Source organism: Trichechus manatus, unplaced genomic scaffold (genome assembly GCF_000243295.1).
Source record: "Trichechus manatus latirostris isolate Lorelei unplaced genomic scaffold, TriManLat1.0 scaffold00086, whole genome shotgun sequence".
Lineage (NCBI taxonomy): Eukaryota > Metazoa > Chordata > Mammalia > Sirenia > Trichechidae > Trichechus > Trichechus manatus.
In genome coordinates this window covers 4,998,949-5,016,341 of record NW_004444022.1, presented here as the reverse complement: position 1 = coordinate 5,016,341, position 17,393 = coordinate 4,998,949, and the positions used below count along the sequence as shown (strand labels likewise).

Here is a 17,393-nt window from a genome sequence, read left to right as displayed (position 1 = left end):
GTGAGGCTGCTTTCTCGTACCCCATTTGCTGGTCTCTGATAGGAGTCCAAGATGGCAGATCCACGCTGCGTTAGCTGGTAGGGGACCTCTGCATGAATCTCTCCTCGCTCTCCGTTCCCTGTCAGTTTTCTCACACCATTTGGTGCTTGGCTGAGTTCTTTATCTCCTCATTGGATGTTTTAGGGTTTCAGGATTGTTGTATTCTCTGTTCGGCTTAAGTTTTTCAGATCTTTGCTGTGGAGGGACAGCATGGTGCTTCTGCCTAGAGTGCCATTTTGCCGGAACTCCAAAATCAACTATCTTAAATAAGATTCAGGAGGTCTTGGTTCACATTCTGGCATGAATGAGCAAGTGACTTCCATTCTCTGGGCCTATGTTTCCTCAGGATTTACACAATGAGGGGGTCAGGCTGATGGTGGTCACAGGCTGGCACCTGGGGGTATAACTCATCCTACAGATGTGTTCTGTTTGACTCTGACAGTGCTTCTTTAAAAATGTGAATTAGTGGTCAACATTTTTAAAATATGAAGATTTTTACATAAAAAGCTAATTCCTTACTCAGCCACAAAGAGAAATGAGGTCCTGATACAAGCCACAACATGGATGGATCTTACAAACATTATGCTGAGCAAAATTAGTCAGTTGCAAAAGGACAAATATTGCCTAACCTCACTTACATGAAAAAAGCAAATATATAGAAGCCAACAATTATTAGTGGTTACCAGAGGTGAGAGGAGGGAGAAAAGGGGGGTTTTTGTTTAGGGGGTATTGAGTTTATGTTAATGGTGGTGGAATGACTTAGAAAAGGATAGTGAGAATGGTTGCTCAATTTGAAGAGTATAATCAATGTCTCTGAATTATAAATGCAGAATTTTTTGAATTGGTGTATGTTTTGTTGTGTGTATTTTCACTACAATAAAAAATCTGAAAGATCTAGCCCCACTATGCCTACCTCTCCTCTATTCCCTGCCCCACCATTGGGAACCATCCAAATCCCTTTTTCCCCCTTTAGACGGGAACTGGATTTCCTAGTTGGACACAGGCACCCACTTACCCTTATCCTCAGCCTGCTTTACTCCTGTAAATTATCTGCCGGGCCCCTGCAAACATCTGTGTCTGCTACCCCTAGTCAAGATGGGTCCTTACAGCTCTAAATCTACTAGGTTTTCATACAGGTGAAAAGCTTTTCCCAAGTTGCAACTGAAAGGAGACACTATGTAATTAAAGGTCAAGTAACACCTGGAACAGTTTGCATCCCTATAAATAGAAGAGGTTGGTTCCTGTAACATCTGGTATGTACAAAGGCAAGGAATGATGGTGATGATCTGCTTAGCTCATCCTTTCATTCCCCTGCCTCCAGACAGGCCAGAAACCAGAGAGATTTAAAATTTGAAGAAACAAGAAAAATATGTCCAGCTCCTGCTGGCATGTGGGCAGGCTCTTTACTTTCTGACCAAACCCATGCCTTGTCACACAGGCCATACTTCCCACCAACAGTAACAGGTTGTCATGTGTCCTGTACACAATCTGTTCTCAAGTGGGTAGTAAGCCTTCTCCAGGTCATGGCCCAAAACCCCTAACAAAGGCCCTTTTTGTGCACAGCAGCAAAGGGAAAGAGCCTGAATAAGTTGGACTTAGGGCCCAGCAGGCAAAAGGAGGCCTACCACAGGAGCGGGATTTGTTACACAGAAACACAATTACATCCCAGCAGCCTGTCCTCAGCTTCCAGAGGGGGAAACCACCAGGAAATCAGCTAAAGATGACAACAGCTAGATATGGCGATTGATGTCCAGCAAGCCTTAATTCACTTAACCTGACCAACTGATGTGAAGATACGTTAACCCCTGCATTGCTCTTGTGAAGCAACATCCCCAGTACAGAAGAGAGAGAATCTGAGAACACACCCACACGTATACACACAAAATAAATTCTGAACATTACGGAAGGCAGATTTTTGATTGGGTAGAAGACAAATACACCCAGGAATTCTTATACAGTAGCCACAATGGTATCACAATTCCTATTTGTAGGTATCCAGCATACTACAGGATACAAAGCATTTTCCCAAGACCCAAGTATCCCTATTTCACAAGGAAGAAAAACGAGCTTCAAAGATGCATAGGAAACTACTCAAGCTACACAGCTAACAGCAGAACTTAGGCAAGAATCTGGGTTTCTATTAACAACAGGTAGGGCTAGCTTACACAGAACCATACTAAGCAACTTTGATTCTCCACTCTAGGGCTGTAAGTTCACACAGCAGTGGGACTTCCAGGTGAGGAGTGGAGATGCCCCAGTAAGTTAGTAACCATTCTGGTCCAATGATCTAAAAAAGTGTCCAGTTGGTATGAGGTTAGTGGAAAAGTCTTTTCTACTATACTTCCCTGTTATATGACAAATAACCTGGGGATTGTGTTCTCAAGGAGCTACTCAGCTTGGGCTTAGTGTGGGTAAATCAGGCAGCTATCCTATAACATGGAAGTACCAGCATCACCGGAAATTACTCATCCCCCTACTAACTTCATGAGCACTGATAAAGACTCAACAGTTCAGCACAACTCATCCTTATGTCCTATCTAGACATGTCAGAGTTTTAATAGATTACAGAGTGCTTCCAAGATGAGGGGAAAAAATGAAGGCCCATGATCATATACCAAATGAGTGGCAGAGCAATGACTAGAACTCAGATTTCCCATTTCTTAATATAGTTAGCACTGTTTACACAATATCATTCAATCCTTAACCAAAACCAATTTAGAAGAATGGCAATAGCAATTTTATTTTTAAAAATCTACTGGGAAAGAGCCTCCATAAACTCTATCCTTGAGTATCATACAATCTTAACTAGAAATGTAAACCACAGATAAATATTCATGAGAACTAAAAGTACTAACTTGGAGTCAACATTCACCTAATTCATGCAACAGCCTAAGCCCCTTTCCCCTTTCTGGTGGGACTAGAACAGCTGGCCACTATATTCCATGGTACTCCCCTTTAGAAATCTGAAGAATATTAGACTATTTTTTAAAAAAGCAAACAAAAAGGCTCACAATGAGTAAATAAATGCTTATTCTGAATAAAACCTGAGGCAACATGAAATACCATCTTAGTTTCTCAAAGACTACACACGGGCATAGTAGAAAGAATACTGGAGCCCTGAGGTATGATGTAGGCTCTGTCATTAATGCTCCAGGTCTATGATCACAGACCCCAGTCTAGATTTATCTGTCCAATACTGTAGCCATTAGCCACATGTGGCTAGGAAGCACTTGAAATGTTACTAGTGTGAATTGAGATATGTTGTGATTACACAATACACACCAGCTTTTGAAGATATACTAAAATATATCATTAGTAATTTTATAGTGATAATATATAAGATTATATGATAATATTTTAGATATACTGGATTAAGTAAAATATATTAAAATTGATTTCACCTGTATATTTCACTTTTTTAGTGTGGTTACTAGAAAAATTTAAGTTACATATGTGGCTTGCATTTGTGACTCTCAGTGTATTTCTATTGGACCGTGCTGGTCTAGATCAATGGTTCTCAATCCTGGCTGCACATTAGAATCACCCAGGAAGCATTTAGAAAGAATCCAATTTCTAGACCCCATCCTCAGAGTTTCTGATTTAACTAGTGTGGAGCCTGTGTTTTAGTGTTTTTTTAAAGCTATGCAAGTGATTTATTTCATTGTACAGCCAGGGCTGAGAAATAATGGGTAGACTCTGTACCAAGCATTCCTGGGCCAGTGAGTGGTCTTCTCAAAGATTAGCTTCAGCCTGCCTGAGCGGCTGCTGGAGCTGTGTGCCTGGAGGAACACTTCTCCTGGCCCTTGGCTTAGGCAAACCAATGCCAGCTCATTGATATTCTGAAGCCTGGCTCTGCCATTTGCCTTCACCAGTCATCCTGGCTGCTCAATCATTCCTCCCGTCTTAGTTATCTAGTGCTGCTATAACAGAAATACCAAAGTGGATGGCTTTAACAAATAGAAACTTATTCTCTCACAGTCTAGGAGGCTAGAAGTCCGAATTCAGAAGGCTTTCTCTCTCTGTCAGCTCTGGGGGAAAGTTCTTGTCACCAATCTTTACCTGGTCTAGGAGCTTCTCAGTGAAGGGACCCCGGGTCCAAAGGACACGTTCCACTCCTGGCACTTCTTTCTTCGTGGTATGAGGTCCCTCTCCTCTTTGCTTGAGTTTCTCTATTATATCTCAAAAGAGATTGACTCAAGATACAACCTAATCTTGTAGATTGTATCCTGCCTCATTAACATAAGTGCTGCCAATCCTGCCACATTAATATCATAGAGGTTAGGACTTACAACTCATAGCATAATCACATCAGATCACAAAATGGTGGACAACCACACAATACTGGGAATCATGGCTTACCCAAGCTGACAAACTTTTGTGGGACACAGTTCAATCCATAACATTCCACCCTTTGGCTCCCTAAAAATTCATGCCCTTGCCATGTGTAAAACACATTCACCCCATCATATCATCCCCAAAGTTTTAAATCAACTCCAAGTCCAAAATCTCATCTTCTGCAAAATTCCTCTTCATCTGTGAAATCCAGAATACAAGTTATCTGCTTCCAAAGTACAATGGTGGAACAGTCACAAGGTAGACATTTCCATTACAAATGGGAGAAACTGGAGGGAAACAAGGGATAACAGGCACCAAGCAAGTCAGCAGAACACATTACATTAGCTCTCAAGGCTTGAAAATAATCCTCTGTTCTCTGAGACCATTTAGGCAATGTCCCTGCCCTCCAGACTCTGGGTGTTGGCCACATTTTCTGGATTCTGGGTGAAGGCCCCTTGGTCCTGGGATTCAGCTCTGCCTTCCAGGCCCACTGGAATGGCAACTTTGATCTCTCACATTTGGGTGGCCCCATTCCCCTAGTCCATCTGAGTGGTGACCCCATCCCCTTGGCCCCAGCAGGCCCCGTTCTTCTACTCCTTGGGCATGGCAGCCCTGCCCCCTCAGCTTTGGGCAGCAGATCTGACCCATCCCCCTGGCATTTGTGAAAGGCAGCTCCACACTCCAGAACTGAGTTGGTGAAGATCTGACTCTTTGAAACCTAGGAGGCTGTGGCGCCACCCTTTGAAACCCCAGAGGCCATATCTCCACCCTTTGACACCCCAGAGGTCATGGCCCTATCCTTTGAGATTGAGGCACCTCTGCTTCCTGTGTTTCTTGTCTCTTCAGCTTCTGCTTCCTGGTTCCTTGGCCTCTTGGCCCCTCAGGCCCTCAGGTCAGCCTGGCATCTGCCCTGCTCAAGCAAGTGTTCCCAATGCTCTTTACCAATAAGTGCCTGGAGGCACCCTACTTTGCCAGTAAACCTTGGCCGGAAGGTACTCAGTTCTCTTGCTCTGTGGGTTGTCAAGCCTAACTCTACCGATAAGTGCCCATAGGTACCCCACTCCGCCAGGAAGCCTCCTGCCAAAGGCACTCAGCTCTCTTGCTCCATAGGTCACTTCTTGTGCTGTCTTGCACCAGTCTCCTGGTTCTGCTGCCGCCATTTCTCTGCTGCTGCTTCTCACCATCTGTGCCATCTCTGGTGCTACAGCTCTCCTTACTTCCTTCCGAGTCCTTACCAGAATTGTCTTCGATGTCCTTAATTCCACCAACAGTCTCTTCAAGGCAATCTAGGCTTTTACTATTAGGCAATTTAAAATTCTTCCAGCCTCTATCCATTAATTCCAAAACTGCTTCCACATTGTAGGTATCTGTTAGAGCAGCACCCCACAACCTTCATCCCTTGGTTTACTGTTTTTTATAAAAATGACATTTCTCTGAAAGTGAAATGCATTTGGATTTGTGTGACATGGCTGGGTGCAGCTTAATATTTCTTTTAAAGAGAGGGGGTTGTCAGCACAAGAGACACAAGCTATCTGTGTACAGGACCTCCTGCTTGTCCCAAAGGCCTGTGGTTATTGATATGTCTTTCTAACTGTGGTGTAGTAAATTACTTAATATGGCCCTTCTAGCCATGCATGGTCTTGTAACTTCTACAAAATGATTGGGTGGGACTATGCAAATAAGATGTGTACGGGATCAAACAGTCTGCTAATGCAAAAAAAGGTGCATGTGACTCTTACAGAAATGGAACCATGCAAATAAGGTATATGGAACTCTAATGAGGGGATTGATCAGTTTTGCCACCCCACTAGGCTTAAAGGGAGCCAATCCCAGAAATGTAAAGGGGACCTCACTACCATCAAGAAAGAGCCAGGGGTGGAGCGTGTCCTTTGGACCTGGGGTGCCTGCACTGAGAACCTCCCAGACACAGTAGACAGAGAGCTGTAACACCAGAGACAGTGTGAAATGGTGAGAAGTGGCAGCAGAGAAACTGCAGCAGCAGAATCAGGAGACCAGCATGAGATGGTGCAGTGAGCTCCCTGACCAATGGAGTGAAAGAGCTGAGTGTCTTTGGGCAGGACGCTGGCTGGCACAGTGAGATGCCTCCAGGCACTTATTGGCAGAGCTAAAGAGCTTTGTAACACTTGCCCAAGCAGGGCAGAGGCAGGGCCAAGGGGCCACACAACCAAGGGAGAGGTCCACCTGCAGGTACAGCCGAGATGCTGTCCGGACCAAAGAAGTGTATCCTGAGTCGTTCCTGATCCTGAATTGTAATCTGTTACTTCCCTAATGAATCCCGTAACTGAGAGTATGGTCTGTGAGTTCTGTATGCCATTACAATAAATAATGAATAACTGAACCCAGCAGAGGAGTAGAGAGGGATGTCTCATATCAGAATTGGTAAAAAGGTTGGAGAAAGGAGGTTAAGTCTCACCTCCACCTCATAGGAATCAGCCTTAGGCTGATATTGATCTTGATTCTCTCTCCTCCCCCTTGTAAAGTTAGTGGAGGTCTGACAGGGACGACGCACCACTATTTTTACAATTGGCATCAGAAGTGGGATTAATTGTAATGGCTCCAGACTCATGGAACTATGGGACTTTGGAAGAGAAAGAATGAAAGGGCATGGGATGTGAAACTTTAGATTTTTGAATGGTTGCTTTGGATGTTAAGAGACATTATTGTGCAACTGAGGAGAGAAAAGCTGCATCTGGAGTGGCTTGGGGCAAAAGTCAGGCCAGTTAAACAAGATGATTGATATGGGTCAGGGTCTTCTGGTTCCACCCACCAAAGTCCCAAGCCATATGCATATGAATGGAAAGATAGTCAAGGAGTGGAGAAAGAAGAAACCTAAATGTTAAAATAAGGTTTATGTATTTATCTGAATGTACTCTGAATATTAGTTTAACTAAAGGAACATTTCTTCTACCTAGTATTGTAAAACAGACCTAAATGTATGATGGAAATGAATATTGGATATTATAGATTAGAAAACAGAGAATGTATAAACTCCGCCTTCGGCCAATACTTGGTTGGATATGCTAAAAGGGGATCTGAGATTTACCAGAAAGAAACACAGGCTGTTTGTTTCAAGGCAGTAGCCCTGTGTATAGGATATTGGGGGCTTAGGTTGAAAACCTGAGCCCCATCCAGAACATTTATAGTCAGTAAATTTGCATTTGAAAAGACATCCAGACCCACCCAGGGCTGCTGGGAAAGCAGGAAATTTGCATTTGAAGGAAGGAACTGAAGAGGGAAAAAAATGACTTTTGCTCTTTGAATTGCCAGCAAGTGGTTTGCTGTTGAGTGCATCAAGGCAGGAAAAGTCAGTGCCCATCAGAAGAACCCCCTTCCAGGACTGAAAGTTAAAGGGAACTGGATAGTAGACAGCTTGGTATGCTCGCTTGAGGTCACCACCTGGGTCTGCTTGATGAGTGGAAGAGGGGAGGTGCAGCAATGAAGAGATGGGCTGAGTTTGGACAGGTTCTATGGCACCCTTTGACCTAGCCCATGGGGGCTGGGGATGAGAGAGAGAGAAAGGGCTAGCTGGCCTGAAGTGCAAGGAGTTGTTTTGACTCTTGAACCTATGAGTGATGCCTGTTGACCTAGCTCATGGGGGCTAGGAATGAGCTGACCAGGGCCTGATCGAATGAAGAGAGAGATGTTTGACACCATGAGTTGGTATAGATTGCTGCAATTTGATGGCTTGCTTATAGATGCAGATGCTCAAAGTTCCAACCAGAACAGAGGATTCTACAGATCAAGGAACATGCTTGTCTCATCAGTATTGGTTTGATAGGCACAGGCAATTTAAATATTGGCTGCCTAAGATGGGGGAAGATAAAAGCAAGAAGTGGCTGGCTTACAGGCTTTCATGGGTGTGCTTAAACTCAAAATGAAGAGGACAAGGGAGGATACCCACTGAATAGCTTCCTCTTTTCTTATGGGTCTAGGGAAGAGATGGTGGGGGAAGATGCTGATAGGATTGTATGATTCAATTGTGAGTGCTGACCGTCAACAGGGTTAATTGTGATTGTAAAAACTGTAACTGTAGAAGCTGTAACTGATGGGACCATGCAAATAAGGTGTATGGAACCCTAACGAGGGGATTGGTCGGTTTTGCCATCCCCCACTAGGCTTAAAGATAGCCAATCCCAGAAATAGAAAGGGGACCTCACTACTACCAAGAAAGAAGAGCCAGGAGCGGAGCGTGTCCTTTGGACCTGGGATGGCTGCACTGAGAACCTCCCACACCCAGGAGACAGAAAGGGAGCTGTAACACCGAAGATGGCATGAGACGACAAGAAGTGGCGGCAGAGAAGCAGCAGCAACAGAACCAAGAAACTAGCACAAGATGGCACAATGAGCTTCCCGATCAATGGAGCGAGAGCTGGGTACCTTTGGGCAGGAGAATTGCTAGTGGAGTGGGGTGCCTCTGGGCACTTATTGGTGGAGCTAGAGCTTTGTAACACTTGCCCGAGCAGGGAAGTGGGTAGGTTGAGGGGCTGAGGGCTAAGTGGCCGAGGGAAAGACCTGCCTGCAGGCATGGCTAAGATGCTGTCCTGACTGAAGAACTGTATCCTGAGTTGTTCCTGATCCTGAATTGTAATCTGTTACTTCCCTAATGAGCCCCATAACTATGAGTATAGTCTGTGAGTTCAGTATGGCCATTGCAATGAATTATCAAATCCAGCAGAGGAGTAGAGAGTGCCATGGAAGGGAGGGCTGGTGTCAGAATTGGTAAAAACGTTGGAGAGAGGAGGTATGTCTGACATCCACCTCATAGGAATCAGCCTTGGGCTTATATTGATCTCGATTCTCTCTCCTCCCCCTTGTAAAGTTAGAGGAGGTCTGACAACAACCATACCATTTTTGTACTGACTACCCCTGGGACTGATTCATCACCCAGCAAAGATGAGTTGGGACACAGATGGCATTTGTAGACTGATGGAAGATGCCACATAGGGAAGAAGGACTGGATATTTCATTAGACTCTCAGGATAAAAAGCCATGAACGATCATTTTGTCTACTCCTTTGCTTCTGCGCAATGCCCTCACCCAAACTGTCCTAATCAGGTAACGGTGTTTTCTGGGTTTGCAGCCCTCCAAGGAAGGAGCCCTCTTTCAGCTACTAGGGCCACATGTATCTTCTTGAATCTAATGAAATGATGATGATAATTATTATTATAATAATGATGATAAAATAAGTTACCATTTGTCAAGCACCTCACATGTGCCAAGCACTGTGCTAGATGCTTTAGTTGCATATGTGATCTCACTTAATCTTCACAAGTCTGCTATCCCTATTTTTCAGATAAGGAAGTTGAGGTTCAGGGAAGTAAAAAATCTTGCCAAAAGCCACAGAGCTAGGCGATTGTAAAGCTGAGACCACATCTCAGGTTGTCTGACAACAAACGGCCTGCTCCTTCCCTCATTCCACACTGCCATCATTCTAATCCTGAGGCCCTTCAACCTCCAAGGGCCCAAACCCCTCTGACCTTTTATTTGGGGTTCAGAGGACTCTAGCCTTCTTTCACAAAAGAAACTAAGAAAAGGTGATAGTCTAATAAAGCTGTGGCAAGAATGATCATAATACAACCTCATGTGGCTTTGGTACTTGTATTGCTCCAAAGCAGTTTTAACATGGCTTATCTCATTCACTGTGACAATCTCTGGCATGAAAGAATTACCAACACCATTTTTCAGATGGGTAAAAGCTCACAATTGTCAAAGAGCCGATTCTAGCTCATAACCCAAGAGCTGAGATACCAAGCCAATGTTCTTCTCCCATAAAAACCTGCTAATTGGTGACCCAGAGGAAACAAGCTGCCGGGAGACCCTCTGTTAAGGGCCATGTTCTTCATGGAATAATGTCAAAAGGCCCAAGGCCTTGCGAAGTCTGTCAGGCTGTCTGCCTCCCACCCCCACCATATCCTAGATCCCAGTCACCTTACTCTTGCAAAAAATAAGATCTGCAATTATCAAACTCTGGCCCCTGGAGGGGGGGCAGGTAGCTCACACTCATACATTAACATTTGAAGACTCCACCTCTGACAATACATGAGGGTGTTTATACTTCCCTAAATGACAGAAATGAGGAGGAGAAGAGAAGGGAATGGGAAGGAGAGTGGGAAGGATCTATACGAAGAAGGATAAAAAAAAAAAAAGAGGAGACAAGGAAAAGAAAGCAGAAAATACGAGAGACAAGAAAGGTAAAAGTTCACAGCAATACAGAGTTAAAACGTTCTTCAAAAACCATAGCAGCCAACCCCAGGTGGGGAAGCTAAGGCCCAGACAAGGGAAGTGATTCATACAAAGTAGAAATGGGTGAGGAGGTAGGAGGGTGGGGGATTGTTAAAATAAATAAGAAACAAAGGAAAAGTCTAAAAATTAGAAGAGCAAAGATTATAGAAAGGAAGCTCAGGTCCTGGGTAGGAGCCAAAAAAAAAAATTGGGAAAACATGTGAGAGGAGCCACCACGAGAGGCATGAGCAGGAGAACAGGGACCATAAGCCAGGGGTGGGTAGCCAAGGAGAGAGAAGAGGAGAGTGAAGGCGTACACTCACCCTCACAAAGCTGGCAGGAAACCATCCCTCCTCATCGTCGATCTGGCCCCACCACCAATCCTTGTTGGAAGCATCCAAGACTTTGATGACGTCGCCAGCCTTAAATGCCAACTCCCGGTTGGCCATGGTGACGTGATCCCATACTGCCTCAGCACTAACGATGGAATCTCCAGTGATCAGCTTAGGAGACAAAACGAGAATGTGTTCAGTCCACACAGCTGACTACTTTGCTTGGCCCTTCCTCCACCCACAAATCTATACTACTTTTTGAAAAACTTATACATACTAGTGATGAGGGGTGGGAATAAGGAGGATGGCACTGGAGCACAAGCTCCATTCGATCACAAGACAAACAATACAGTCAACTCTCCATTAGCCAGTGGGCGGAATGACCCAGCATGTGGATATGGATTACATAGGTCTCATGCTTTTATCCCTACTCATGAGGTCCACCCCCAGAGAAGAAAGAAAGCTCCAGTCCATCTCTCCTTGGTACCTCATGGCGGTCCTGGGTCTTAAATGGGTGTAATGGCTGAAATCAATAGCTAAAAGGAAGATAAGGCTTATTTGCTTTCAATTCTCTGCTTTCCTCTTCCCCTCCCCCCTCCTCCTTGGAACTGACCAATTGAGAGCTGGTGGTACATTATTTAACCCCACTGCATCCCTCCCTTTGGGGGAACAGACCATGACATTTCTCACACACAATGGACCCTAGTCCTGCAGCCTCCTGCTGTCACCCACACATTATGCCATCCAGAGAGGTCGTGGTATGAAAGAATTGGCTTTCTGTGGTGCCTTGCTCCCAAGGATTTCAATCTTGGCATAGGTTCACTCAACGACTTGTACAACTACTCTGTGAGATACACAGAGGGTCTGGGTTGACTTCTGCATCAGATAGATGACAAAACCAAGCCACAAATAAGTTAAGGGACAAGCTCAGGATCACCTAGCAAGGCAGGGGCTGTGGTTAGACCCTAATCCTGTTCATTAGACTTTGTGGCCAGCAGGATTGGGCTCCACACAGCAGTAGGCAAACATCTATCCCACTGCCACATGAACACACACACAGTCACAACACTCATCTAAGCACAGTGATGAGGATGGGGGGAGGGGTAGTCTGCCTTTCTCTGGCTACCATCCTGACCACTGTGTTATTTGTTCTTTTTTTTCCCCCAACTGGTTCCAGCCTGGATGAGCCATCAGTCCTCCTGGCATTTGGAGAAAAAGGTTTCAGAATAGAGAACATATGGCCTGTCAGACAAAGAGACTCAAGCACTCTCTCTTCTTGAGTGAATTTTTCCATCACTCTGCTTTGAGAAAGGACTAATTCCCCAAGGCTGTCATGGCTACACAAGACCAAAGACAAAACAGTTCAAAGACAACAGAGATAGCTATGGAACACACATCTTCTCCCACAGGTCTACCCTCCAACACACCAGCTAAATGTACAACACATAACACACATATGAACACACACACACACCCACACACCATGATCTCTTGACTTGGTTAAGGTATTCTGTTGGTTAGGCCTTGTCTGAGGCATTTTCCATTGCTCAGGGTTCTAGCCATTGTGCCTTCCATAGAAGGTAAGGCATGAGGAAAGCTTCTCAGCATGGACAAAAAAAAAGATATTTCCAATAGGATCTTTTAGAACACCACCTCTCAAGTACCTCATGCTTTACTGTTTGCAAAGTGTTTTCACATCTACTGTGTCAATTTATCCTCACTGAATGAAGTGGGTTTCCCTATTACCTACACTTTAAAGATGAGGAAACTGAGGCTCAGAGAGTAATAAATAATGTAGCAATAAATAATGGAGCCAGGTCTTCTGACCTCATGTGCTCTCATGTTCATCATACTGTACTACCGATGTCTACTCATTAGCTATACTGAATTTATAGACCTCCATCTATGCTGAGTTTATAGAAGTCCATCTTATTCTTAAAGAACCCCAAGAAGGAAATTTGGACAGCCACCTTTAGTCACTGGTGGCTCTGACTATTGGGAGACTCATCTTTATGGTGAACTTGCTTTCTCCAGTTGTATTAGAAGTCAATTTCTCCTTGTTCTTGCTCAGTGGAGAAAGAGAATTGCTGGTCACTGGCCTCAATAAATCTTTATAGATTAGTTTCCTCTCTCTTGCCAAAGATAGGTCCCAGTTGGGCATTGCTGGAGCTCAATAAGCACATATAGCCCCAACCCAGAGCACCATAAGGACTTGTGGTTATATCCTGGGCTTATTTATCAAGGGTCAAAAGAATATCTCAGCGTAAATTACCAACTCCCTTAGCCCTATTCTGTACACAAAAAGAAGATATGGATATTGCTGTTTGAGGTTCCCCAGGCCCAGGTCTGGCTAATTCCACTGCCTGTGCTCTTCCTACTGTGCATTCTTCTTTTTAGGGACTCGGTGGTTGGCTTCGTTCAGCAAAAGTTGGCTCACTCTTACCCCCATTCAGTCCAGCTGGCCTGCTTGGGTGCTCAGGTCACAGGGCCAACCTCTAGAAACATATACCCCGGACAGAATCAATTCAGGAGGGTCACAAACCAACTAACCAACTGGCAATCCTGTTTCCAGGGCCAACCTGGAATGAATGACTTTTAGAGCTAGGCAGCACTTCAAAGAGCATCACCCCCAAGACCTCATTTTATAGATCAGATATCATACAGCAAGAGTAACTTGCCTAATGTCACCAGATTGCCAGCCTCCTGGACCAGTGTTTTTTCCTCAACATAAACCCATAGAAAGGGAAAGTAGAAAAAGAAGATTTGGATTTAAGACCTTGCTCTACTACTTGCTAAAGGTGTAATTATGATAATAATGATATTATCTGATATATAGCATTTACTAATAATACTGCACTTAACTATAATGCCAGGCACTATTCTGAGCACTTTACACACATTAACTCATTTAATCCTCACAGAAGTTCTCTGAGTAAAACCAAAACCAAACCAAACCTGTTGCTGTCAAGTTGACTCTGACTAATAGCGACCCTATTAAGGACTGTCATGGATTGAATTGTGTCCCCCAAAAATATCTGTCAGTTTGGCTGGGTCATGATTCCCAGTATTGTATGACTGTGTAATTTGATGTGATTTCCTTATGTGTTGTAAACTCTATCAGTATGATGAGGTTATATGTGATCTCCTTACGTGTTACAAATTCTATCACTGTGATGAGGTTATACTGATAAGGTTTACAAGATTGGATAGTGTCTTAATCCAATCTCTTTTGAGATATAAAAGAGAGAAGCGAGCAGAGACACATGGGAACCTCATACCACCAAGAAAGCAGTGCTGGGAGCAGAGTGCGTCCTTTGGACCTGAGGTTCCTGTGCAGAGAAGCTCCCAGACCAAGGGAAGATTGATGACACGGACCTTCCTCCAGAGTCGACAGAGAAAGCGTTCCCCTGGAGCTGACGCCCTGAATTTGGACTTGTAGCCTACTGGACTGTGAGAGAATAAACTTCTCTTTGTTAAAACCATCCACTTGTAGTATTTCTGTCAGACCAGCACTAGATGACTAAGACAAGGACAGAATAGAACTGCTCCATAGAGTTTCCAAGAAGTGGCTGGTGGATTCAAACTGTTGACCTTTTGGTTAACAGCTGTAGCACTTAACCACTATGCCAACAGGGCTCCAGTCCTTTGAGTAGATACTATTATTATTTCTATTTTATAGATGAGGAAACTGAAGCTCAGAGAGGTTAAATAATTTGCCAAGGTCAGATAGCCAGTAAGTGTTGAAATCAGGATTCAAATGCAGGCATAGTCTGATTCTAGAGTCTGTGCTCTTCTAAACTATGTTGCCTCTGAGTCTCAGTTTCTTCACCTGTAAAATGGGGATAATTCTACACCCCTATCTTCTTCATGAGCCCACCAAACCAACAGCTGATAGATACGTGTGTAGACACGAGGGGAGGGCCAATCTAGAAGGGGCTAGCAGCTGTACGGAGCTCTTGCTGCCTGAGAATAGCTCTCCAATTATAAACACAAGTAGGAGCAAGGGGCTGTTCCTCCCCCATCTTCTGAGTTGTTTTAAAAGTAAACTAAATTCGGGCTGGAAACTGGTTCCAAATCTTCCTTTCATGTACAGAATTGATTTTTTACTTGCTACAATTTTTTTCATAAATATGTACTTTTCTCTATTCATCTACTTTCCATCCAACACTCAAAGAGCTTCCACAAGGCTGTTTACTATGTTTCTGCTGCAGTCATTGACATCCTGAAGATCAAAGGTCCTCAGGGCACCAACACCACTATGCCCTTCAAGCAGTATATGAAGATGGTTGCCAAAACCAGACCAAACCCACTGCCTTTGAGTTGATTCCGACTCATAGTGACAGGCAAACTTAGCTTCGATTCTGAGCTTTAGATTCTTACTTTAGTAAGAGGGAGGCAAGGAATAGACTAGGAGCCAGAGAAACAAACTGAAATGGAGCTGTTAGCACATAATTAGACTACCAAGGAGTGCAATCTCACAAAAGCCAAGGACAGAAGTTTCACGTTATACAGACTTGAACCTGTTTTCTCATCTACAAAATGGGAATAAATGTATGCCTCACAGGCAGGGCTGTAGAGAGGGTAAAGTGAAATGCTGGATGTATAGTGCCTACTACAGTGCCTGGCATACGCTGGTCCACATTAAAGGACCTGAGTATAAGACTTCAGAGGAAGGAGGAATCATACATGACTGTTAAGCTGTAGAAAGGTTTCATGAAGGCACTGGAGAGAGGCCTTAAAGAATGGGTAGGACTGCAACAGATAGAGAAGGGAAAGGGAAGGGTATTTGAGGCAGAGGAACAAGCTTAAGCAGCCTCAGACATGGATACTTTGTGGAATTTGATGGCGAACAAGTAGTAGATTTGAGAAGGTAGGATTGGGGAAGGGAAGCAGGGAGAGGGACAGCTGGAAAGGTGGGCTGGGGTCATGTTTGAAGGGTCTTGAATCTAGTTTGAAGAAAAGGAGGAGGTCATTGTTGGTTCTGGGGGAACAATCCTAAGTGTGGTCATTAAAGCATAAGGGTAAGTTAGGAGAAAATACTGGTTTTGGAAGAGAAGAGATGACAACTTTGTTCTTTGATGTGTAGAATGTGGTGGGGCGGGGCAGGCAGCAGGACAGTCTGAAGCTCAAGAAAGTTTGGGGGAGACTGACATACAGGTTTGGGAGTCAAAGGCCCAGAAGAGATTGTGGAAATCAAGATAGCTTTCCCTGGAAGAAAGTGTTAAGAAACAGCAACAATGGGAGATGAGGACGTCAGAGAAATAAACAGAAATGGAGCTGTCAGCATATAATTAGGATATCAGAGTACAATCTTGCAAAAGCCAAGGACAAGAATTTCAAGCAACAGGAACTGATTAGTATTATCAAATGGTACAGAGCTGTACAGAAAGAAAGCAAAGATAAGTGGGAAGTGACTATATTAGGGGCAGAGCCCTGATTGCACAGTGGTTAAAAGGCTGGGCTGCTAACCAAAAGGTCAGCAGTTTGAATCCACCAGCCACTCCTTGGAAACCCTATGGGGCAGTTCTACTCTGTCCTATAGGGTTGCTATGAGTCAGAATCAACTCGATGGCAACGGCTTATCAGGGGCTAAATTCTCTACTCCAAAACAGGTTCACACATATTCCCCCCTCCACTCCCAATCAAAGCCCTAATTTCCAACTGTACCCACTCCTTCATCCTGAAAGCCCAACAAAAATCCAGGAGATGGCGCCGGCTTACTACAGAAAGGTATCCAAAAAGCTCTTGACCACAGGGCAGTGCCACAGTGACTTCTAATAAGTAATTGCCAATCCCCAGGACATTTCAGACACAGCACCAAATATAAGTTGGCTCTTGCTCAGACTTGCCAGTGAGTGGGGCACATAGTGTTCCCCACCCTCACACCAAAGACATTTTTGGGCATAAGTAACAGGAGGGGGAGGGATGCCAAAAGAAGGGATGGGATCGTATTTCTTTCTATCCAGATTTTCCAAGACAGTACTGATTTCAAATATTCTATTCTATTGATCACACAAATAGATGTATTTGTTATCAGACCCATATGCTCTGATTTTTAACCTAGAAATATGATCACCATACCCTGGAGGCATTGGGAGTTTGATGGCTAAGGCTAGTCTCTGATCATAATGATGAGGCATGTGTCTACAGCTAACTTGTAGTGATCAGTGGGCCCTTCCAGGGGCAAGGAAAGTAAAAAGGGAAGAAAGGAGGAAGAAGGTAGTAAGTCAGGAAAAGAAGGAGGTAAGGAGGGAAGGAATAAAAACCAAACCAGTTGGCATCGAGTCAGTTCTGACTCACGGCAATCCCATGTGTTTCAGAGTAGAACCGAGCTCCATAAGGTTTTAAGGTTGTGATCTTTCAGAAGTAGATCACCAGGCCTTTCTTCTGAGGTGCCTCTGGGTGGATTCAAACCACCAAACTTTAGGTTAGTAGCTGAGCGCT

At 44.2% G+C, this 17,393-nt stretch overlaps 1 protein-coding gene across 1 annotated transcript in view; it reads right to left on the bottom strand.

The window, feature by feature from the left end:
* ARHGEF9 (Cdc42 guanine nucleotide exchange factor 9) overlaps nt 1-11,691 on the bottom strand; it is a 120,390-nt gene extending 108,699 nt beyond the window's left edge. The window contains exons 1-2 of the mRNA XM_023736095.1: nt 11,640-11,691; nt 10,941-11,120 (exon numbers count right to left, since the gene is read on the bottom strand). Coding sequence (XP_023591863.1) covers nt 10,941-11,066 — 126 coding nt within the window. The 5' untranslated portion in view covers nt 11,067-11,120; nt 11,640-11,691. The remainder of the gene's footprint in view (nt 1-10,940; nt 11,121-11,639) is intronic.
* Between the last annotated feature and the right edge of the window lie 5,702 nt (nt 11,692-17,393).